Below are 25,655 nucleotides of genomic sequence, written 5' to 3' on the forward strand. Positions count from 1 at the left end.
ATGGAAGGGTGAGATTACCAGCAGGAGGATTCCTTATAGCTGCAGCATGTGAAAGTCAAGGAGCTCCCAGACTCGCTCCCACTCCACTGTCTCTACCAGATCCACTCAGTCCTCTCTCTGACACAGTCCCCACCCCCACGCCTCTCTGCCAGACCCACCCCCACGCCTCCCTGCCAGACCCACCCCCACGCCTCCCTGCCAGACCCACCCCCACGCCTCCCTGCCAGACCCACCCCCACGCCTCCCTGCCAGACCCACCCCCACGCCTCTCTGCCAGACCCACCCCCACGCCTCTCTGCCAGACCCACCCCCACGCCTCCCTGCCAGACCCACACCCCTCTCTGCAGCTGCTGATAGGAATGCCATGGTAAGAAGTAATGGCAAGTATTGCGTTACCGTCCATTTTTATTACTGTAGTATTATATTACTATGCTACTGGTATATTGCCCAACCCTACTTTGAACAATCACATATTTTATCTCATGCATGAATCCTCATGTGTGTAATGAGGCTGATCCTCTGTGAAAAGCTTTCCCCCCACTATGTACATGGAAATGGTTTCTCCCGTGTACGAATCCTGTGGTGGGTGAGGAGGTGGCTCATTTGAGAAAAGCTTTGCCCACACTATGTACATGTGAATGTTTTCTCCCCTGTATGTATCCTCTGGTGTAAGAGGAGGTTGTTTTTAACCCTGTGCGGTCCAATTAATTTTCACTAAGTGCACCAGGAAGTCTAATTTATTTTCCAGAAAAAAACCACATACAGCTTTTTTTTTCCCTGCGCGCGCACTCACTTTGCTCGCACTTACTGCGCGCGCGCTCTCACTGAGCACTCTTACTGCTCTAAAGCTCTTATATTTGCGCACGCATCCGCAATCTTTGCGGGCACAATCTTTCTGCATCCCTCCGATATCAGCTGCTTTGTCTGCTGGGGTTGGGTGCAGGGCTGGGGGGTGGAGGAGGGATCAGTGCAGCTGCTGGGAGAAGGGGAATGCAGGGGACTCACAGCACACACACAGCCCCCCCTACACCCTACGTCAGCTGCTTTGTCTGCCTGTGCGGTTCGGTGCAGGGTTGGGGGGGGGGGGGGGGAGAGGAATCTGTGCGGCTGCTGGGAGAAGGGGACTCCCAGCACACACACAGCCAGCCTCCTCCCCCCACCTCTGATGTCAGCTGCTTTGTCTGCCTGTGGGGATCGGTGCAGGGCTGGGGGGGGTGATTGGTGCAGGGCTGGGGGCGGGGGAGAAGGGATCAGTGCGGCTGCTGAGAGAAGGGGAATGCAGGGGACTTGTGCTGCAGCCGGCACCTCGCTCCACATCTTCCTCCCTCCTCCTCCCGATCCGACATTGGACTGCAAGTGGCAAAATATTTTGTCGGATATATTCCGACATTGAACCGGAAAGGGTTAATACAGAATGGTTTCCCCACACTGTGTAGATGTGAATCATTTCTCTCCTGTATGAATCCTCTCGTGTCTGAGGAGTTTTCTCTTAGTACTGAATTGTTTCCCACACTCTGTACATGTAAATGGTTTCTCCCCTGTATGAATCCGCTCATGGATGAGGAGCCCCGCCTTTTTAGAAAAGCTTTTACTACACTCTGTACATGAGAATGGTTTCTCTCCTGTATGAGTCATCTGGTGTCTGAGGAGGCTCCTCTTAATACTAAATTGTTTCCCACACTCTGTACATGTGAATGGTTTCTCCCCTGTATGAGTCATCTGGTGTCTGAGGAGACTGCTCTTAATACTGAATTGTTTCCCACACTCTGTACATGTGAATGGTTTCTCCCCTGTATGAATCCGCTCATGGTTGCAGAGATCTGTCTTCTGAGAAAAGCTTTTACTACACTCTGCACATGTGAATGGTTTCTCTCCTGTATGAATCCTCTGGTGTCTGAGGAGATGGCTCTTAATTGTGAATTGTTTCCCACACTCTGTACATGTAAATAGTTTCTCCCCTGTATGAATCCGCTCATGGATGATGAGCCCCGCCTTTGTAGAAAAGCTTTTACTACACTCTGTACATGTGAATGATTTCTCCCCTGTATGGGTCATCTGGTGTCTGAGGAGGGTTTTCTTAATACTGAATTGTTTCCCACACTCTGTACATGTGAATGGTCTCTCCCCTGTATGAGTCATCTGGTGACTGAGGAGGTTTTTCTTAATACTGAATTGTTTCCCACACTCTGCACATGTGAATGGTTTCTCTCCTGTATGAATCCTCTGGTGTCTGAGGAGATGGCTCTTAATTGTGAATTGTTTCCCACACTCTGTACATGTAAATAGTTTCTCCCCTGTATGAATCCGCTCATGGATGAGGAGCCCCGCCTTTGTAGAAAAGCTTTTACTACACTCTGTACATGTGAATGATTTCTCCCCTGTATGGGTCATCTGGTGTCTGAGGAGGGTTTTCTTAATACTGAATTGTTTCCCACACTCTGTACATGTGAATGGTCTCTCCCCTGTATGAGTCATCTGGTGACTGAGGAGGTTTTTCTTAATACTGAATTGTTTCCCACACTCTGTACATGTGAATGGTTTTTCTCCTTTATGAGTCATCTGGTGTCTGAGGAGATGGCTCTTAAATATGAATTGTTTCCCACACTCTGTACATGTAAATGGTTTCTCCCCTGTATGAATCCACTCATGGATGAGGAGCCCCCACTTTGTAGAAAAGCTTTTACTACACTCTGCACATGTGAATGGTTTCTCTCCAGTATGAGTCATCTGGTGTCTGAGGAGGCTGCTGTTAATACTAAATTGTTTCCCACACTCTGTACATGAGAATGGTTTCTCTCCAGTATGATTCATCTGGTGTCTGAGGAGGCTGCTGTTAATACTAAATTGTTTCCCACACTCTGTACATGAGAATGGTTTCTCTCCAGTATGAGTCATCTGGTGTCTGAGGAGGCTGCTGTTAATACTAAATTGTTTCCCACACTCTGTACATGAGAATGGTTTCTCCCCTGTATGGGTCATCTGGTGACTGAGGAGGTTTGTCTTAATACTGAATTGTTTCCCACACTCTGTACATGTGAATGGTTTCTCCCCTGTATGAATCCGCTCATGGTTGAGGAGATCTGCCTTCTGAGAAAAGCTTTTACTACACTCTGCACATGTGAATGGTTTCTCTCCTGTATGAACCCTCTGATGATTGAGGAGGGTCCACTTAGTACTTAACTGTTTCCCACACACTGTACAAGAAAAAGGAGTCACTGATGTCTGAATCATCTGGTGTGAAAGAAGTTTCCCCTTCAGTGAGAAACTGCTCCCCCCATCTGTACATGTAAAGGTTTGCTCCATAGCGGGGACACAAAGGTGTGTGAGCAGGTCCCTGTCCAGTGAGAAGCTTTTGCCACACTGACAACAGAGAAAAGGCTGAGCACCGCGGCTTCTTCTTGCATCTCTCGCATACCTTTTGCTGGACCCATATTTAGAGTCCGTCTCCGCTGTGTGCTGTACAAGGTCTGTAAATTCACCATCATGTGGCACTGGTTCCTTGCACGTGCCTAAAATGTGGCAGGAATCATTGTTTTTTGGCACTTCTGGGCGGCGAGGAGTCAGCCAGCTTCTGGATGTATCAGAGCTCAAGTTCTGTTCCTCATTCAGGCCGTTCTCTAACAGAAGTAAACAAAAAAAGACAGAACAAATGTTTTAATCTGTAAATCAAATTACTGAACGCAAATTACAAATCCAAAACACTGAAGAATTTATTTCACCAATACTTAATTAACAAAATATTCTCTTCACCCAGGGCTTTAAAATTGTGGCACATTTTGGCACATGGACATACAGTGACCCCTAATGACTGTGGTGGTTCCTGGAGGCCTGAAATGTATTTGTAGCAGCTCTCACAGTGAAATCATTGATACATAAATTCAAGTTATATATTACTGTATGCATTATTTAAGGGAAAGCAGAAGAAGCAGGCACACGGTCTTACTCAAAAGGAGGTTTAATATACCATAAAGTCCAACGTTTCGGCAGTCAAATACTGCCTTTCTGAAAGGCAGTATTTGACTGCCGAAACGTTGGACTTTATGGCATATTAAACCTCCTTTTGAGTAAGACCATGTGCCTGCTTCTTCTGCTTTGTACTGGAATATTTGGGACTACAGGAGCTCCCCAGGACCAGCGCACCGGCAGCTAAGTACCCCACCTCTATTACCATTGATATTGAGTGCGTGTCTCATCCTCTGTCTATGCATTATTTAAGGGTACATATACATCCTCCAAATAATTAACATTAAAATGCCCATGAGAAGTAAAGTTAAGGAACTCCTGGTCTATCATATTAGTGCGTTAATAATATCAACTAAACCAGACAGCAACCTATAGTGTAAAGATACTGTAGATGCCCATGGATGTATGTCTTTATTTATATAAGGCCCGCAGTGTACTCAGCGCTTTACAGCAGAAACAATACAGTACAGGGAATTATAATACAATAAGTGCAACAAACACAATCAGACAATAGGAACGGAAATCCCTGCCCTGGAGAGCTTACAATCTAAGTGATGCAGCGACTACACTGCCCATGTAATCTTCTGCTAAAAAAGACCCACAAACTAAACTGCTCCATTTTGGGTCATATTTTGTAGGTCACAAATACTATTCATATAATTTCCCAAGCACGCGGCCTTGGTGTAATATTTGACTACTCTCTTTCCTTCTTCTCCCACATTCAAAACAAAGAAAAAAAGGAGCACTGCAGAAAAGAAGAACTGGAGGCAAAAGTAGAAAAAATAAAAGAGTTATTGAGGCACACAGCCTAAGTTACAAGAGAAACCTCCAACGCGTTTCTCGCCATGGGCGCTTTATCAAAGAGTGGTTTCCTGAGTCTAGAGAGTGTCACGTTATAGGCACTCCCCGCCGGAAACACTGCCTACCTGTATCCCAGGTAAAAACATCCCATGTGAATAAAACAGTCTGGGGAAAATGTAACCACGGAAAGAAGGCAGTATAACTGTGGGGGAGAAATCCAGCAAAAGGACACAATAAAGAATACAATAACAATAAACTTAAATAGATTCATAAGGACAATAAAAATTAAATGAAAAAGCATCAAATTTAAAAATGGATAGGATGTGGAGAGAATAAAATTATTTAATTTAACTGCAACACCAAATAATATAATCATGTAATAATATACATATAATAAATGTAAATTCAACTACCAAGGCAAAGAACAATTTGAATCTTGATAAAGGGAATATACAGTTAGGTCCGGAAATAATTGGACACTGATACAAGTTTTATTATTTCGGCTGTGTACGAAAATAAATTCAAGTTACAGTTAAATAATGAATAAGGGCTTAAAGTGCAGTATATGAGCTTTAATTTGAAGGTATTCACATCCAAATTGGAGGAAGGCTTTAGTGTAGAGGGAGAAAGGGGGTGGCCCGGTATTAAAGGGATTGCACTCCATTTGGCCATCCCCTGACCTCACCAGGGAGACAAGGGAGACAAGGGGTTAACTGGACTGAGGTCCAGAAATGTAATTTAACCCTTGTTATAACATGCAAATGTATAATCCCCGGTTCCCATGCTTTATTGTTATATCAGTGTCTGCATCACACACACACTAGGATCCATCCAGGAGTGCAAGGGTTAATAGTTCTTTAGTGATTATAGCCCTTTGTGTAAATTTCCCGCCTTTTCAGGCACCATTTTGCAGGGTCTCATAGGCCGTCATTGAAGCTCAATACATTTCAATGGCGAATCTTGCTGTTTTCGTCTTGCTTCCTGTGAAGACCAGCAGGTGGCGTCCGAGAGGAGGAGTGGCGGTTTCCCATTGTAAGTCAATGGGCCCATTGACTTCAATGGAGGTTCCTCAACGGCGCTTTCCAGGAACGAGTTGGCTGCCGTCAAAACCGCAAAGCGGGTACATTATCTAAAAGAGAGCTTTGATCACTGTTAGTCAAGTTCAACGTTAAGTGACGTGGGAATCTACAGTTCTAGAGCACCTAGAAATAAAATTATTTTTGCCCTTAGTTCCTAGGCCTCCCCCCACTCGACCACAACCGGGTCACCGAATCCTAGACACCCGAGAAGGGTCGTGCCGAGAGAGCGGGTCGCGCCATAGGTTCCAATGGCGGCGGCAGAAACAGCTCAGAAAATCGATTAAGTGAAAAAAGCTAAAAACCATGAATCCATATCTCCGGTTCCGGAGGGTCCAGAGGGCCAGGGTTTGGGGAACCTGTAGTCACTGCTCCGACATGACTGCAGAACCATCCTTGACCCTCTTGGACCAACCCGACGGAGTATGGACCCCCTTGAAAGTTCGGGACTTCTCCCATAGACTCCAATGGCGGCCAATTTCCATTGACCGGCTATGGCGGAAAAACCCCATAGACTTCAACGGCGGCGCTGCCCCATTGAAAGTCTGCGGCGGATTCCCATAGCCGCCAACGGCGACGGTTTGCCATTGAAAGTCTATGGCGGCGGAGCCCGTTGTTTTCAATGGGGATTTAGTGAAAAACCGTGATTTAATTTACAGCAGAGATTTTTGTATTAAAATGAGAAACGGTTTAAAGTGTATTTGTGTAACTCCGGTTCCGAAGGTCGTAGCGGGTCGCAAATTGGACCATATGGTGTCCCAGTTCCGGCATTGAGAACTGGGAAGTTTGGACTCGCTAAGCCCAACAGAACCGGACCTTCTAGCATGTTTGTGTTTTATCTTTAATACTGTGTCCCAAGGCAGGGACAGAAACCAGAGTAAATTCCTTTGGGCAAAAGGAAGCATATGGTCAGAGAGGCAACCCAATGTCTAGGACTTAAGTGTTGTTCAAAGGATTTTGTCACCCTCACTGTTTACCTGAGGGCAGAGACGACTCAAACCAGAGCAGTCTGTAAGTGTCACATTTAACACCCTACAACAAAGAGTATCCTGCCAGAAATTCCATTTAGTAGACTGGCTGGCATTCCTGATGCAAATGTGGGGCTACAGAAATGAGACCCCAGAGGCTAAATGCGCATGAGCCAACTAGCTGGGGGCTTGTATCAAAATCTGTTCCCACGTTAAAGATTGGCTACAGGTAATTGTGATCCAATCACCTGTACTTAATGTTAAGGATAGGGTTACAAAAGATATATAAACTGTTGTCCACCCTATATCCTTTGTCTTCTATACCATCTTGATTGTACCTGATTGCTGGAGAATTGCTATTCAACATACTTCTCATCCCCCATCCCCCAAGTAAGTGTTACCTCTTGCCTGTTACTGTACTATATTGTGTGTTCACCTATCTAAAGGAATAAATATACTTTATTATTTCTAAGCCTCGTTCAGTTCAACCCAGTTATTTGGTGTATTATTATAGCCTGTCATAAGTGACCGTGACATTTAGGAATTACATCTCTTTAATATGTAAGCCCCTCTTTTTCAAGGGAACAAAAGTAATTGGACAATTGACTCAAGCTGTTTCATGGACAGGTGTGGGCTATTCCTTCGTTATTTCATCATCAATTAAGCAGGTAAAAGGTCTGGAGTTGATTCCAGGTGTGGCATTCGCATTTGGAAGCTGTTGCTGTGAACCCACAACATGCGGTCAAAAGAGCTCTCAATGCAAGTGAAAAAGGGCATCCTTAGGCTGCAAAAAAAAATCCATCAGAGAGATAGCAGGAATATTAAGAGTGGCCAAATCAACAGTTTGATACATTCTGAGAAAAAAAGAACACACTGGTGTTCATGGAAGACAACAGTGGTGGATGATCGTAGGATCCTTTCCATGGTAAAGAAAAACCCCTTCACAACATCCAGCCATGTGAAGAACACTCTCCAGGAGCTAGGCATATCATTATCCAAGTCTACCATAAAGAGAAGACTTCACAAGATCAAATACAGGGGGTTCACCACAAGGTGCAAACCATTCATAAGCCTCAAGAATAGAAAGGCCAGATTAGACTTTGCCAAAAAATATCTCAAAAAGCCAGCCCAGTTCTGGAACAGCATTCTTTGGACAGATTAAACTAAGATCAACCTGTACCAGAATGATGGGAAGAAAAAAGTATGGAGAAGGCTTGGAATGGCTCATGATCCGAAGCATACCACATCATCTGTAAAACACGGTGGGGGCAGTGTGATGGCATGGGCATGCATGGCTTACAATGGCACTGGGTCACTAGTGTTTATTGATGATGTGACAGAAGAAAAGCAGCCAGATGAATTCTGAAGTGTATAGGGATATATTGTCTGCTCAGATTCAGCCAAATTCAGCGAAGTTGATTGGACAGATGGACAATGACCCAAAACATACTGCGAAAGCAACCCAGGAGTTTTTTTTAAGGCAAAGAAGTGGAATATTCTGCAATGGCCGAGTCAATCACCTGATCTCAACCCGATCGAGCATGCATTTCACTTGCTGAAGACAAAACGTAAGGCAGAAGGACCCACGAACAAACAACAACTGAAGACAGCTGCAGTAAAGGCCTGGCAAAGCATCACAAAGGAGGAAACCCAGCACTTGGTGATATCCATGCGTTCCAGACTTCAAGCAGTCAATGCCTGCAAAGGATTCTCGACAAGGTATTAAAAATGAACATTTTATTTATGATTGTGTTAATTTGTCCAATTACATTTGAGCCCCTGAAATAAGGGGACCGTGTATGAAAATGGTTGCAAATCCTAAACGTTTCATACAATATTTTTGTTCAACCCCTTGAATTAAAGCTGAAAGTCTGCACTTCTATTGCATCTCAGTTGTTTCATTTTAAAATCCATTGTGGTGGCGTACAGAGCCAAAATTATGAAAATTGTGTCAGTGTCCAATTATTTCCGGACCTAACTGTACATAATGAATAAGATGTAAATAAATAAACCACACTGAGAAAATTGCCACAGTAAGGATACAATACTACTCATCAAATGTGACTAGAGAGAGACACATATGTATCTCAATGATAGAAACAAATGTATATGAAAAACACACAGTATTATATAACCTGAGAATGGGCAAAGGAATTTTAGGTCCCATTCTGTATTAATCCCAAAAGGGGATAGAGTATTAAGTGAGTGGGTCCAAAACACCTCACGCTGATTAAGCTGTTTAATTCTATCACCCCCTCGTGCAGTGAAAGGTATAGATTCAATCCCCTCGTGTAGGGACAGGTATAAATTCAATCCCCTTGTGTAGTGACAGGTATAGATTCAACCCCCTCCTGTAGGAACAGGTATAGATTCAATCCCCTCGTGTAGGGACAGGTATAAATTCAATCCCCTCGTGTAGGAACAGGTATAAATTCAATCCCCTCGTGTAGGGACAGGTATAGATTCAATCGCTGAAAAATGAAAGGTGGACAAGTTTCCAAATGTACAATGTGTAAAATGTTTGGAAACTGGGAGAATCTGATCTAGTTTTTTAATAGAACGAATGTGCTCCATAATTCTGACCTTCACTGGTCTGATTGTCCGCCCAACGAATCCTCGACCACAACCGCAGGTTAAGTAATAAATCACAAAATTACAATTACAATAAATAAAAACTGGCAGTGTGTGTGTTTTCTTACTGTGTACAATATCAATAGATTTGATAGGATTGGCATAGCAACAAATACCCATTTATCATATTTGAAAAAAAAAAAAAAAACGTGTATTAAATTTGATTCATGAACACGGTCTGACCTGGAGGTAAATAAACTAGGCGAAAGATAGTTTGCCAAGGATTTAGCCTTTCTAAATGCAATTTTTGGTCCTGGTTCAATTGGCTCTAAGGTCTTCCTCCATGGTGAGCACTTCCAATGTTTCTGGATGATTGAGCGGATTGGAACTATGCCGTGTAACAGCGGATTGGACCCTTCGGGAGTGCCCTGGTCTCTCCTTCATTTAAACCCCCTGCCTAGAACCAGTCAAACCATAAGACAGTAACTCAGCATGAGTACAGAGTTTGGCATTCATGTAAGCCTCCTCTGTATCCCTGTTCTGCAGCCCCTGACAGAAAATCTGTTTGCCAATTCGGTGGCCTGTTGATCAAAAGAATCCTCGTTAGAGCAAAGCCGCCTTAGGCGGAGGAATTGCCCCTTGGGTATACACCGGATGAGTGACCTGGGGTGATTGCTATCCGCTTTAAGAAAGGTATTCCTGGAATTTTGTTTCCTATAAATGTCAGTCTGTATTTCTCCTGTAATGCCAATAAATAAAGTGATATCTAAATAATGTGATGAATATGGTGCTCATAAGTAAAGTTAAGATTCAACATATTGGAATTAAGTGGATTAATGAAAGTGTCCAGTGAATGTGAATCCCCTTCCCAAATCCTAATCAGGTTATCAATAGAACGCTTGTAAAATAATAATATGATGCCGAAAAGGATTAGAATCACCAAAAATAAATGTGGATTCCCAGAGACCCATAAAAAGATTAGCACACGACGGGGCAAAGGAGGTACCCATAGCCGTACCCCGTGTCTGCAAGTAAAACTGGGACTCAAATAAAAAATAATTGTGAGTCAATGAAAATGTGATGGAATCTAAAAGAAAAGTGCGAAGTGAAATAGATAATGAGGAGCCGAAGAGTAAGGGGTTAAATACTCCCCTAGCAATGCTCACAGGGAATGTCCACGAGTTAAACATACACTTTGTATCCTTTAGAATCTTGTTTTCCTTCCCAAAGAAGCCTAGACCTCCATTATCCACATCAGCCAAAATCAATAATGTCACATATCATGTCCTTTCATAACCCCTCTTGATAGACTTCCACTAGCCTTAATAGGTAAATCTTATGTGGTTGTCAGTGGTTTAGGGTACTGTAGATATATAGTATACATCATCACTTTCACTGTCCGGAAGAATTGCCTGGACTCTTGGGACACTGTCCCCCATCTATTAGTTAAGCTATGTCTAAAGACTGGATATTATTGTGTATCTAGTGACCCTTAATGAGAGGGTATTGTTTAAGCTGGGGAACCAGGTTAGTTAGGGATGGGTCCCTTGAATTTGTTTTCCCAAATGCGTTTTATCGTATCTATTGATGGTCAAATGCCCATAACTCTGCATTTCCAACCTTTATACGTGTTTGAGAGCCATATTGCACTTCTAACTCTGCTGCATGTGGCTTGTCCCAGAACACCCAGCAGGCCTGGGGACTTCCTATGAGAGGCAATTAACCATGAATATTCACTAAATGTGACCATGCTCCTTGTAACAAGATAACATCCCTTTGTGCAGACAAAGGGGAAAAGGTACTCACCAGAGACAGGAAATGGAACAGTTTCACTCTTTATTGGGGTCATATGTTCCTCAGTGTCGGGCTCTTCTTTCTTCGATTTAATCTCTAAACTCTCCGGTACAATCACTGGGAAACCTGGCAATAAGAAAAGGGAAACCCATCATGTAAAGCTGGGAGTGGGGGCGCTTCTTGTGATATCAGTATACAGAAATACTCTATACTGATTCCTATGGGGGAGGGGTGAAGGGATTGATTTTACTTTATTAACCCTTTGAGAGCTGAAGAAGTTTTTACCCCCCGAGTGCTGAAAACATTTTGGAGCTACCAATGTTCAAACCTCAATAACAATAATATCCTCAATATAACCTTAGATAAATCATTTTTTTCATTAGGACAGGTATCTTATAATTGTATGCACGCTTTAATATTATTTCCCAAAATATTGTACACATTTCAGTCCATTTTTAAACATACTGAATACAGATAAGTGAGGATGTAAGGGTACTTACCAGAGACAGGAAATGCATCTATTTCTTCCTTTATTGGGGTCAGATGTTCCTCTGTGTCTGTCTCTTCTTTCTCTGACTTAATCTCCAAACTCTCCGGTACAACCACTGGGAAACCTGGCAATAAGAAAAGGGAAATCCATCATGTAAAGCTGGGAGTGGGGGCGCTTCTTGTGATATCAGTATACAGAAATACTCCATACTGATTCCTATGGGGGAGGGGTGAAGTGATTGATGTTACTTTGTTAGTAACCCTTTGAGTGCTGAAGAAGTTTTTACCCCCAAGTGCTGAAATCATTTTGGAGCTACCAATGTTCAAACCTCAATAACAATAATATTCCCAATATAACCTTAGATAAATCATTTTTTTCATTAGGACAGGTATCTTATAATTGTATGCACGCTTTAATATTATTTCCCAAAATATTGTACACATTTCAGTCCATTTTTAAACATACTGAATAAAGACAAGTGAGGGTGTAAGGGTACTTACCACAAACAGGAAATACATCTATTTCTTCCTTTATTGGGGTCAGATGTTCCTCTGTGTTCGGTTCTTCTTTCTCTGACTTAATCTCTAACCTCTCCGGTACAACCACTGGGAAACCTGGCAATAAGTAAAGTAAAGGAAAACCCATCATGTAAAGCTGGGAGTGGGGGAGCTTCTGATATTGGTATAATATAATACCTCTTGTAAAAAAATGTATTACTAGCCCTTCTGGCAGAACATAACAGAGGTGAAGATATATTATCTTCTTACCTGCTGATGGTTCTATAAGAAAATAAGATTAGTTTGGGTGTTTGACTCGCATAACTGCCAAATAATCAGAGATTCCCCCCTTGCAGATTCCAAAGGCACTAAATGATCTCCTCTACTCACGTGGATCCATGCTGGTAGTGGGCAGTACTGCTCTGGAGGTGCTGGCAGTGGGCAGTGCTGCTCTGGAGGTGCTGGCAGTGGGCAGTACTGCTCTGGAGGTGCTGGCAGTGGGCAGTGCTGCTCTGGAGGTGCTGGCAGTGGGCAGTACTGCTCTGGAGGTGCTGGCAGTGGGCAGTACTGCTCTGGGAGATGCTGGCAGTGGACAGTGCTGCTCTGGGAGGTGCTGGCAGTGGGCAGTGCTGCTCTGGAGGTGCTGACCGGAGGTTACTTAATCTATATGTGTTGGGTTTTAGAATGTGCCTGTATATAAAACAGAATTGTAATGATCAGTTTTTTTTGGACAAATATACAGCATTTAGTATCAGCTCTTTCACACCTAAATCATTAACCCCAAAGGAGTCGGAGAAGACAGGGGCACCAAAAAACACATATGGTCCATTCGCAAACAGGAACTTCATTTCAAACACTGCAAAACTTTTATGACTCAGGATTGTGTCACAACATAACCATCTAGAAAATTATAAAGAGAGTCGGAGATTAGCAGCCAAAAGACCAGTAAAGTTCTCATAGTGTAACATAGTAACATACTGTACAGTTCCACAGTATGAAGATGTAGCCAGGTCCCCCTCTGCTTGTCGCCCCCCCCCTCACCTTGCTGGCGATCGCGGGTGCCGCCGAGCCCCATGGCGGACCCGTCGGCGGGCCGCAGGTGTGGGTGGTTGCTGGGGGAGCTGTGCGGCGGTTGCTGTGTGCGGTGATCGTGAGTCAGGTACTCCCGGCGGCTCCCGGAGCAGGGTGCCGCCATCTTAGATTGCGCATGCATGCACAGTAAAGATTTCAGTGCGGTGGCCAGCCGGGAAGTACGCGCATGCGATTTGTAGAGGCCCTAGACATAATGAAGGCAGAGTTCCTAAACGTAATGAGGTATGCGTTCATGCAAATAGAGCCAGCGCCAGGAAGAGATGGAGGCTCCAAGAGCAGAATTGCGAGATGTACGCAAGGAACAGGATTCTCTCACAAGTGGACTAAACGTATTGAAAATACTGTACAGTTCCATAGTATGAATAAAAAGCAGATACAGTACATGAGTGAGACTTTGATAAATGCTCCCGATACTCTCTCAGGTCCATCAGTTCTGCTCCATACTGACACAGTCTCACTTTCCTATTTCATACGGTGAGAAGTGGGTAATGCAGAGGAACCAGTGCAGTAACTTCCCTCACCTTACCCTACCACAATAAATAGGGGGGTTTGATCCCTCACTGCCTCATTAATTTGTTCCTCGATCACCTCCAGTTTCTCACATTCAGCTCATTTGTACCTGGCAGGACATTCTTATATAAAGGAGTGCCTGGGGAAACACTCAGTAACTTCCCCTCACCTGTTCCCACTTCTCACTATATTAAATAGGGGGGTTTGATCCCTCACACTCATTAATTTGTTCCTCAATCAACTACAGTTTCTCACCTGCTCAGACCCTTATAAGCCCGTCCTATTATGATGGGATCACTGCTTCCCGACCCAGATAATTTCCAGCGGAATAGTTATATTCTGATACTGAATCAAAAGCACTATTCTCTGTGTTATATCTGTGGAACGTATCTATCTAGATAGATATATATATATATATCTATATATATATATATATATAAACAAATCACATTCAGTTGGCACACTGTAAACAATATATATATGGAAAAAATGCTGATACTTGTCCCATATGCACATGTAAATAAATAGGTTTTACCAGATTGGAGTCCGGAAAAAACGAGACAGCACACAGTCCAGTAAGTCCAATAGAACTATATTCAGTGTAACATGGCACCACATCCAACGTTTCGATCAACCAAGCGTGACCTTCCTCAGGGACGCACGAAAATTCCGTTTCCTAGTCTTCCAATTGAAAAATCTTCCCTTTGGGACAATTACCAGGCCTTCTGGCCCTGCAGACTGGTCCTTCGCTACCTCTTTATCTTGTGCCGGCCTGAGTCTAGGGTTGAAGCTCCGCCTTTGTTGTGTCCCTTTTTTCAAATGTTCCCGAGCATCCTGCTGTCTATCAGCTATCTCTGCCTTCTTCCTCTTGTGCTCAGTCTCCATTACCCTGTAGAAGAGCCTTGACCTCAGTTGGCTCATGGCATTCACTCGCCAGTGCCTGTTTGGCCTTTTCTCGCGAAGACAGCAACTCCGCTTCAGCGGTGATGGCTTTTGGACCTTTTCCCATCAGCATACCTTTAGTGTTGGGTTTCACATCATTTATCTTCAGAACTTCAATTTGGGTGGGGGTCTTAATGATGCCTCTCTATTACAGTCGGCAGACTCGTAGGCTTGGGCCTGTCTTTCTTGTCCCCATAACTTACTCCGTTGGGAGTGTTGCTGGAAAAACTGTGAGGTCTTTCTCATCTTACGAACATGGACACACTTTAGTCCCATTCTCGACTGTCTCTTCACAGCGGCTGCCTTCCTTGCAATGAATCCACTATGGGTTCCATAGTACAACTGGCTTCTTACTGTGCTACTACATCGCACCTTGGTCTTCCCATTCCGTTCCTTGTGGAAAGTAGACTGTAGCAGTGCAACGGTATTGCAGTCACGCTTCCTGGTGCGCCTCACTTGCTTTATCTCTACCGCCTTCTTTTCCATGGACTGCTTCTGTAACCCAAGTGTCTGTCTTATGGTGGTAACCGCTTATTCCAACTTCAGCTGATGAACCTCCTGCTGGGCAGCCTTAGAGTCCAACGTAGCGTCCTGCTCAATCTTCAGAGCCTCGAGCTCCTCCCTCAGGTCACGCTTTTGCTTCTCTGTCATCTTGCGGCCAGCACACTCAGACTCCAGGTCCTCCCTTAAGTTTTGAAGCAGTCCTTCCGTATGTCTTTTCCCACTCAGTGCGGCTGCTAGTTCAGCTTCTTTGAAGTTTAGTCGTGATTCCAGATCTGTCAGCTGATTCAGAGCCAGGTTTAACTCTGTTACCTTTTCTCTATTCTTGACCTGTAGCTGCTGGTGCTCCTCCCGGACCTTATCCAGCTCCAGCTGCAGCCGGGCCCCCTCATTGGCCGTGTGGTCCAGCCGCTTGTATATATCGGCCATCTCCGTTTCATAGCGTAATGTCAGGCACCTCATCTGACGGACGGACACCTTCCACCTCTCGACGAGCTGTATCTTGCACTCAGCAACCTGCGTTTGCAGCTCTTCAATTTGATCCTGCAAGTCTCATCTCAGGGCCTTCACTTCTTCCCGGTGCTTGCTCTGAGTTTGTGTCAGTGCAGCCTTCATCTTTTGGAGCTCTGCAGTGTTTGTCGCCAGGATCGCCGCTGCTTCTGTTTTCCAGGCTTCTTTCTCCTTGGCATACTGACTCATGGAGATGGAGTTGCCTCTCTGCTTCTCCAGCTCTTGCTCCAGTCTCTGGACCTTCTCGCGCTACCTCTCATACATAGTCACCTGGCTTCTAAGCTCCACCCCCAGCGATGCTCGAGGCACACAGCGTGGCCCTCAGCTCCTCATGCTGCTCTATGGGGACACACTGGGTACTCAGCCGTTTCTTTAGCACTTGTTGCTTCTCCTTGGCCGCTTGTAGACTTGCACATAGCTCTTGCAGCTGGCTCTGCCATGGGTGCGCTGCTTGTGTGTGCTGCTCCAGGGAGACAAGTTGCATCCTCTCTGCATTCTAACTTTTCCTGGATCAATTGCTTCTCCACCTTTCCTGCTTGGTGAAGCTTCTCATCACCTTTACTGATTTGATCTGTCAAGACTGAATTTTTCTGTGTCAGACTTACATTCTCTTTCTTTATGAGAAGGAGTGGCTCAGTGAGTAAAGACACTGACTGACACTGAGATTGCTGCAGGGGAGCCTAGTTCAATTCCCAGTGTCGGCTCCTTGTGACCTTGGGCAAGTCACTATATCTCCCTGTGCCTCAGGCACCAAACACATAGATTGTAAGCTCTACGGGGCAGGGACCTGTGTCTGCAAAATGTCTCTGTAAAGCACTGCGTACAATTAGCAGCGCTATACAAGAACATGCTATTATTATTATTATTTACAGTCTCTAAATCCCTCAGGGCATTCTCATGGGTTTCCTTCAACAAACCCAGCTCTGTGTTTAGACTGTGGCCCTCTTTGTGTGAGTGTTCCTCCTCTGTGCTGAGAGCGTGAACCTCTTGTAGAGCCTTCCCGTATTTCTGTTTGAGGTTAGCCATCACTTTGTTCAATTTGTTCTGCTTTTCCTCCATGGTAGCAATTGAGGCGTTGGCATTTTCCAGACCAGTCGTCACCTCCTCCAACTCACTCCGTAAGAGACACTCTGTTTCCTTCAAAGCCGCATACCCTTGTAAAGCTGAGAGTATACACCTCTGTAACTCATCGTTCGCTTCTCGCTCCTTCATCAATCCCGGCCACAGGACTTCATAATCATGGCGGGCAGCTTGGAGTGCAGAAATTAAAGCCTCTTTATCCTGGATCAAGGATTCAGCATCCCTTTGCTCCTCCTTTTCCTTTGCCACCGTTCCCATGACAATTCTGCCCATCACTCCGGTCTGCAGCACATCTCGGCGCCTTTCTGACGCATGTCCTGACAGCGCCGGTTCAAGTGGCTCGGTCACTGCTTCTGTGACTTGAGGAACAATTTTCTTTTTTTTCTTCTTTCTTTTTGATTTATTAGCTCCAGAGACATCAGTATTACTGGGCACACACTAACGGATATCAGCTTCCAGATCTTGCTTGTACTCACAGGGCCTTGTTTGCTTTTGCAGCTGTTTGTGTTTGAAAATTTGGGGACACACATCTTCCATGTGACCTACCCCACGACAGGCCCAGCATACTAAATTTATCTGGTATGAGTCATCGTCGTCATCATCATCGTAGGGCCTGAAGGGACACTGTGTTGTATGATTACGTACATTGCAAAACAAACATTTCACGTCGGCCATTTTAAAACCCCAGCAGGGAAATTCAGACATTCAGCACTTTGCTTATGTGCGTTATCTTTATACACCGCACTTGCTAGCTGCAACTTCACTCACTTCAGCAAAAGGCATTAGCTTTACACAATAATCCTTTCATACCCCACGGGGTAAACTTTACACTCAGCACTTGCTAGCTGTAATTTCCACTTTCTTCAGAAAAATTTTGTTTTCTGCTTGAGTTCAGTACCTTTCAATCTTCTGACCTCTGGGTGCTATTGCATCCACACTACATACATTCTCTGTGCATGCTGGAGCATAACTGGTCATACATTTTGGGACAAACTTTGCTTGCTTTTCACTTCAGTTGGGTGGCCATTTTAAATCCCCGCATTTCGCTTCAACCCCACAGTTCCCGCTGCATGGTGCCTTAGGGACTGCCCGCATTAAACGCCACCATATGTGACAACCACATCACGTTGAGGTCCCTTTGATCCCAAATAAGGCCGGAAACAGAGTACTTCGATTTACTTTGGGTTTATTTATAGGGGTTTAAGTAACGTATTCCCAGGTCCACCGTCCCTTTAAGAAAACCAAATTAAAATAAAACATAAATAAACGCCTATACCCGTCAGGGAGCTTACTGACTTCTTCAGTCCCTTACTATCAGGGCCGCCAGCTAAGCTGGTTGTCAGACCAAAACATGCCCTGGCATGGGCAATACAGTAACAGCAAAGTCTTTGTAAATAATAGAAAGGGTTTTGCTTATCTTAGACCATCTGCAATTTCCCTGCTTCAGAATGGCTCTTTCAGCAGCTTCTCTCACACTGCTTCAGCATGGCTCTCTCAGCAGCTTCTCTTACACTGCTTCAGCACGGCTCTCTCAGCAGCTTCTCTCACACTGCTTCAGCACGGTTCTCTCAGTAGCTCCTTTCACAATCTGCCAACTTCTATAACCAGCCTTTGGTAGCTGCGGAGCCCCTTCTGCCTCCCTCCTTCTCTGAGGGAAAACCGGTCAGTCTCTCTCACTGCCTCTCTGGCTTCCTGGGTCTGGCTCTGTGTCTCACAGCTTCCTGTATCTTTTAACCTGCAGTCTTTCAGGAATCCTGCCTTAATTAGGCTGCAGGTGCTGGAAGGTTAACTGGCTGAGTGCTGGAAGGTACACATATCCTCCATTCCAGCCTACTGAGACAGTGACTATGTATGTATGTATGTATGTATATATATCAGTGTTCGACAAATCACCCGCCCCCAACAAAAAGTCCCACCCCCAACCCTAGTCCCGCCCCCAACCCACTTTAAAATAAAATATAGAAATAAAATACATTTAATAAATTCCTAGTTAGAACAACATTCTGTTTTTGACATAAATGTATTTATTGTATTACATTATACTACAATTAGTCCTTGTTACGTGTGTGTGTGTATGTAAATGTCGGATCTAGAAATAAAAGCCAGGTGTGAATGACTAGTTTCCTGAAACCCTTAACCAGTGTCTGGACGTCCCTGCTTCACAATATCTAAAGCAGTAATCCCGCCTGGGATCTTACCTGATCCGCAGTCCCTCAATGTCCAGGTACCCTCATTCCTGCAATGTTATACATTGGAGGGGAGGTGTTCCCTACCTCTCTTCTGGGTTAGGGGGGGTTCCGATGTCTTCCGTGTGAAGCTTGAGTCAGATCTGGAAGAAAGTAGTATAGGTTATTTCGGTGTAGTATAGGGCAAGTAAGATATATAGGGTAAATAAGAGATCTAGAGTGTGGGGGGGGGAGAGAGAGAGCGGGGAGAGAGAGCGAGAGAGAGAGTGTGGGGGGGAGAGAGAGCGGGAGAGAGAGCGAGAGAGAGAGTGTGGGGGGGAAGAGAGAGCGAGAGAGAGTGTGGGGGGGAGAGAGAGCAAGAGAGAGAGTGTGGGGGGAGAGAAAGTGAGAGAGAGTGTGGGGGGGGAGAGAGCGCGAGAGAGAGTGTGGGGGGGAGAGAGAGTGAGAGAGAGTGTGGGGGGGGAGAGAGAGTGTGGTGGAGAGTGTGGGGGGGGAGAGAGAGAGTGTGGGGGGAGAGAGAGAGTGTGGGGGGAGAGAGTGTGGGGGAGAGAGAGAGAGAGTGTGGGGAGAGAGAGAGTGTGGGGGAGAGAGAGTGTGGGGGGGAGAGAGGAGCAAGAGAGAGAGTGTGGCGGGGAGAGAGAGAGAGAGAGTGTGGGAGGAAGAGAGAGCGAGAGAGGAGAGTGTGGGGGAGGAGAGAGAGTGTGTGGGCGAGAGAGAGAGAGTGTGTGGGGGAGGGAGAGAGTGTGTGTGGGGGGGAGAGAGAGAGTGTGGGGGGGAGAGAGAGCGAGAGAGTGTGGGGGGAGAGAGAGCAAGAGAGAGAGTGTGGGGGGGAGAGAGAGCGAGAGAGAGAGTGTGGGGGGGGGGGGAGAGAGAGCGAGAGAGAGTGTGTGGGGGAGAGAGAGAGTGAGAGAGAGAGTGTGGGGGGGAGAGAGGAGTGTGGGGGGGAGGAGAGAGCGAGAGAGAGAGTGTGGGGGGGGAGAGAGAGCGAGAGAGAGAGTGTGGGGGGGGAGAGAGAGCGAGAGAGAGATTGTGGGGGGGAGAGCGAGAGAGAGAGTGTGGGGGGGAGAGAGAGCGAGAGAGTGTGGGGGGGAGAGAGAGCGAGAGAGAGTGTGTGGGGGAGAGAGAGATAGAGTGTGTGGGGGAGAGAGAGTGTGTGGGGGAGAGTGTGTGGGGGAGAGAGAGAGAGAGTGTGTGTGGGGGGAGACAGAGAGTGTGTGGGGGAGAGAGAGTGTGTGTGGGAGAGAGAGAGAGAGTGTGTGTGGGAGAGAGAGAGAGAGTGTGTGTGGGAGAGAGAGAGAGTGTGGGAGAGAGAGAGAGTGTGGGAGAGAGAGAGAGTGTGGGAGAGAGAGAGAGAGAGAGGAGAGAGAGAGAGAGAGAGAGAGAGAGAGAGAGAGAGAGAGAGACCTGAACGCCAGAACAGGCAGAGAACAGGATTACATATCTTCAGATGGAAATAACTACATCTTTGGAAATGACACTTGTCATAGCTCTGTGACACGTCAAAGAACCAGCTACGACAGTGCAACAAACAAAAATGGTAAAGAGCTCCTAAACCTGTGTCGCGGTCTGGGACTGTACATTATCAATGGACGGACAAGAGGAGACTCTTTGGGTAGATACACATATAGCTCTGTGCTGGGGCAGCAGCGTAGTGGACTACGCAATAACTGACATAGACCCCACAAGCCATCAGTGCTTTCATAGTTACACCAGCATCACCCCTATCAGACCACAATCAAACCCTGCTCTTTATTAAGAGACCAGACCAACCAAGCACAACACAAAAACCCCCTCTCCAACCTTCATAGCCTGAAAGCCACCTACAAATGGGACAAAACAGAGCCTCGCGACATACACAGAAACAATCAACAGCTCAGAAGTTGGAAACCTACTCCAAAGCTTCCAGGACACAAACTACGAGCAGAACAAACACGGTGTAAACCTGGCAGTAAGAAACCTCAAATAATATTCCATCTAATAGCAAAGAAATCAAACCTGAAAAAAACTAGCCCTAAATGACCATCAACAAATGACAAAATCAAAGAAAAATGGTTTGATAAGGAATGCAACACCCTTAGAAAAAGCCTGCGAACAATATCAAAACAAAAACACAGAGACCCAAACAATACAGAACTACGAATGAGGTACCACCAACACCTAAAGCACTACAGGCACACCCTAAGGAAGAAAAAACAAAACCACATTGCCAAAAAACTAGAAAGACTTGAAGAAGCATTAGATGAAAATACTTTCTGGCAAACCTGGAAACATCTGGATACAAAGCAGAATAACAGACACCTGGCCATTCAAATGGCAACATCTGGGAAAAACTACTTCGAGGACCTTTACCAAGAAATCCCAGAAGAAAACCTGACGCAAGAACAAAAACAAATCCTCACCAAACAAACATCACTGGAGAACACTATAAAAGATAACCAAAACCCCTGGACATACCAATCACAATCCAGGAAATAAAAGAAAAAAGAAAAATAATAAAAACCAAGAAAGCCAGCGGACCAGATGGCATTCTACAAGAGATGCTGAAGTATAGCAATCTATTATATATTTCTGAAAGCACTGTATGTCTGCATGGCCTGTGTCCCTCAGGCCAATGAGATTGCTCCCTTGGCCCACCCGCCCCTGCAAACCTCTCATTGGCCGGTCCCACCGCCCCTGAACACCTCTCATTGGCCGGTGTGGTCTAACAGTATATACACACACATATGTCTCACCCCTCCGGATTGCTGCCCCCCCCCCCCCCATGGCTCTCATTGGCCGGTGCGCTCTAACCCCTGGCCACACTACTACTACTACTACTACTACTACTACTACTACTGCTACTACTGCTACTACTACTACTACTACTACTGCTTCTACTTACTACTGCTACCTGAGGTGAGGAATTGGTACTGCTGGATGGGGGGGGTTTGACCCTCCGTTTTTTGACCCTCCACAGCTCCGTTTTTGACCCCTCCCCCAGCTCCGTTTTTGACCCCCTCCCCCAGCTCTGTTTTTGACCCCCTGCCCCCCAGCTCCGTTTTTGACTCCTCCCCCAGCTCCGTTTTTGACCCCCCCCCAGCTCCGTTTTTGACCCCTCCCCCAGCTCCGTTTTTGACCCCTCCCCCAGCTCCGTTTTTGACCCCTCCCCCAGCTCCGTTTTTGATCACCCCCCTGACCCACCCACCAACCCCCCGTCATACCGAGTGACAGACACACTGACACACACAGGGGACAGACACAGTGACTCACACAGGGACAGACACAGTGACACACACAGTGACACACACAGTGACTCACACAGGGACACACACAGGGACAGACACACTGACACACACATGGACAGACACAGGGACAGACACAGTGACACACACAGGGACAGACACAGTGACACACACATGGACAGACACCAGTGACACACACAGGGAAGACACACTGACACACACAGGGACAGACACACTGACACACAGGGACAGACACAGTGACACACACAGTGACACACACAGTGACACACACAGGGACAGACACAGTGACACACACAGGGACAGACACAGGGACAGACACAGTGACACACACAGGGACAGACACAGTGACACACACAGGACAGACACAGGGACAGACACACTGACACACACAGGGACAGACACAGTGACACACACAGGGACAGACACAGTGACACACACAGGGACAGACACAGTGACACACACAGGGACAGACACAGTGACACACACAGGGACAGACACAGTGACACACACAGGGACAGACACACTGACACACACAGGGACAGGCACACTGACACACACAGGGACAGGCACACTGACACACACAGGGACAGGCACACTGACACACACAGGGACAGGCACACTGACACACACAGGGACAGGCACACTGACACACACAGGGACAGACACACTGACACACACAGGGACAGACACACTGACACACACAGGGACAGACACACTGACACACACAGGGACAGACACTGACACAGTGACACACACAGGGACAGACACAGTGACACACACAGGGACAGACACACTGACACACACAGGGACAGACACAGTGACACACACAGGGACAGACACAGTGACACACACAGGGACAGACACTGACACACACAGGGACAGACACACTGACACACACAGGGACAGACACACTGACACACACAGGGACAGGCACACTGACACACACACACAGGGATAGGCACACTGACACACACAGGGACAGACACACTGATACACACAGGGACAGACACACTGACACACACAGGGACAGACACACTGACACACACAGGGACAGACACACTGACACACACAGGGACAGACACACAGTGACACTCCCGCCCCTGCCTTCCCCCTTCTCTCCTGCCACCCCTCCCCCTCTCCTGCCACCCCCCGCCGCACTCCTGCCTCTGCCTTTCACCCACTCGCCGCCCACACGCCCGCCGCCCTCACGCCTTTCACCCACCCGCTGCCCACACTACCGCCGCCTCCCGCCTCTGCCTTTCAGCCACCCGCCGCCTCACACCCCTGCACCCCACAGCCGCCCGCCCTCACTCAACAGACACCTGCCGCCTCTCACCCACCTGCCACACTCGACACACACCCGCCGCCTCCCGCCCCTACGCACCGACATCACTGACTAGCCGCCGCACCCACTCACCACCCACCCGGCACCTCCCGCCTCACACCCACCCGCCACACTCACACCCCTACGCACCCACATCACTGACCAACCGCGGCACGCTCTCACCAGACACCCGCCGCCTCACACCCGCTTACACCCTAGCGGGACTCCCGCCCACAGCCAGCACTCCACTACCCACCCGCCACCCGTACTGAACACCCACCCGATGCCTCACACCCACTCACACCCTAGCGGAACACACACCTCACATTTTTACATCACTTATGTCACCAAAATATACATTGTACTGTGGTGTGTTTACAATAAACCATTTTTAAACACCAATATCGTATTACATTTTCTTCCATGTTTCTTTTCAACTATTTATAAATAATAATACCTATTACGGATTTACATCCCGGGCAACGCCGGGTATATCAGCTAGTCCATCTATACAAGAAGCAATACTGAAAATGTTCAACCTGGTCCTCACTACTGGCTACTTCCCTGATCTGTGGAAGGAAGGACTGATAACCCCTATCCACAAGAAAGGAGACAGGATGGACCCATCCAATTACAGAGGAATCTGTGTCAGCAGCACCTTGGGGAAACTGTTCAACAGCATCTTGAACAGCAGAGTCCTCACCTTCCTGACAGAGCAGAGTGTACTGAGTAAGATCCAGACAGGCTTCCTGCCAAACCCCTGCACCACGGATCACATCTATACCCTACACAGCCTGATTAATAAGCACGTCCACAACACCAACAAGGGCAACATCTTAGCTTGCTTTGAGGACTTCAAAAAAGCCTTCGACTCCATCTGGCATCCAGGCCTACTGCTGAAAATACTAGAGAGCGGAATAGGGGGGAGAACATATGACACGATCAAAAGTATGTACTCTGAAAACAAAGGCTGCGTGAAAGTTAATAACTAAAGGACAGACTTCTTCCATCAAGGCCGTGGAGTTAGACAGGGCTGCAGCCTGAGTCCCACACTGTTTAACATCTACATCAATGAGCTCGCAGCAGCCCTAGAATCCTCCTCAGCACCTGGGCTCAACCTGGCTGGAACTGAGATTAAGTCTCTACTATACGCAGACGACCTGCTCCTGCTGTCTCCAACAGAACAAGGCCTCCAACAGGACAGGGCCTCCAACAGGACAGGGCCTCCAACAGGACAGGGCCTCCAACAGAAACTGGCAATACTAGAAAAATTCAGCCAGACCTGGGCACTCTCTGTGAACCTAGAAAAAAACAGAATAATGGTATTCCAGAAAAAATCTATAACACATCCAACCATATCGCAATTCACACTGGATGACAATGCACTGGAACAGACAACGAGCTACACATACCTTGGTCTAACAATCAGCTCATCAGGGAAATTCAACCTGGCCATAAATACACTGAAGGAGAAGGCCCGCAGAGCATTTTATGCAATAAGGAAACAGATGTACCACCTCAAACCACCAATAAGAATCTGGGAGAAAATATTCAACAGCATCATCACATCCATCTTTCTGTATGGCAGCGAGGTGTGGGGCCCTGTAACATACCCAGACTCCACACACCCATCCTTCTGTATGGCAGCGAGGTGTGGGGCCCTGTAACATACCCAGACTCCACACACCCATCCTTCTGTATGGCAGCGAGGTGTGGGGCCCTGTAACATACCCAGACTCCACACACCCATCCTTCTGTATGGCAGCGAGGTGTGGGGTCCTGTGACATACCCAGACTCCACAAAATGGGATACCAGCCCAACAGAAATACTGCATCTGGAATTCTGCAAACACACTCTCCAAGTACACAGGAGTACATCAAACAATGGATGCCGGGCTGAGCTGGGCCGCTTTCCTCTACTGCTCACGGTACAGAAGAGAGCACTGACATTCTGGGCTCACCTAAACACCAGCCACCCACAGTCTTACTGCTACAGAGCAATGCAAAGTCAGGACCTCCTCACTAAACCCTGTGCCATCAAACAGCTTGTCCTCTCACTCCAAAGACAAAACCCCACACAGATTAACAACCTGCCGAAAAAAGAAATC

At 46.6% G+C, this 25,655-nt stretch overlaps 1 protein-coding gene across 1 annotated transcript in view; it reads right to left on the minus strand.

Annotated features, from left to right (window-relative positions):
• Window positions 1-324: 324 nt before the first annotated feature.
• LOC142473286 (uncharacterized) overlaps window positions 325-25,655 on the minus strand; it is a 35,151-nt gene continuing 9,820 nt past the window's right edge. The window contains exons 2-6 of the mRNA XM_075580489.1: window positions 12,551-12,850; window positions 12,164-12,277; window positions 11,674-11,787; window positions 11,186-11,299; window positions 325-3,617 (exon numbers count right to left, since the gene is read on the minus strand). Coding sequence (XP_075436604.1) covers window positions 1,444-3,617; window positions 11,186-11,299; window positions 11,674-11,787; window positions 12,164-12,277; window positions 12,551-12,560 — 2,526 coding nt within the window. The 5' untranslated portion in view covers window positions 12,561-12,850 and the 3' untranslated portion in view covers window positions 325-1,443. The remainder of the gene's footprint in view (window positions 3,618-11,185; window positions 11,300-11,673; window positions 11,788-12,163; window positions 12,278-12,550; window positions 12,851-25,655) is intronic.

This window comes from Ascaphus truei, assembly GCF_040206685.1.
Source record: "Ascaphus truei isolate aAscTru1 chromosome 2 unlocalized genomic scaffold, aAscTru1.hap1 SUPER_2_unloc_5, whole genome shotgun sequence".
NCBI lineage: Eukaryota > Metazoa > Chordata > Amphibia > Anura > Ascaphidae > Ascaphus > Ascaphus truei.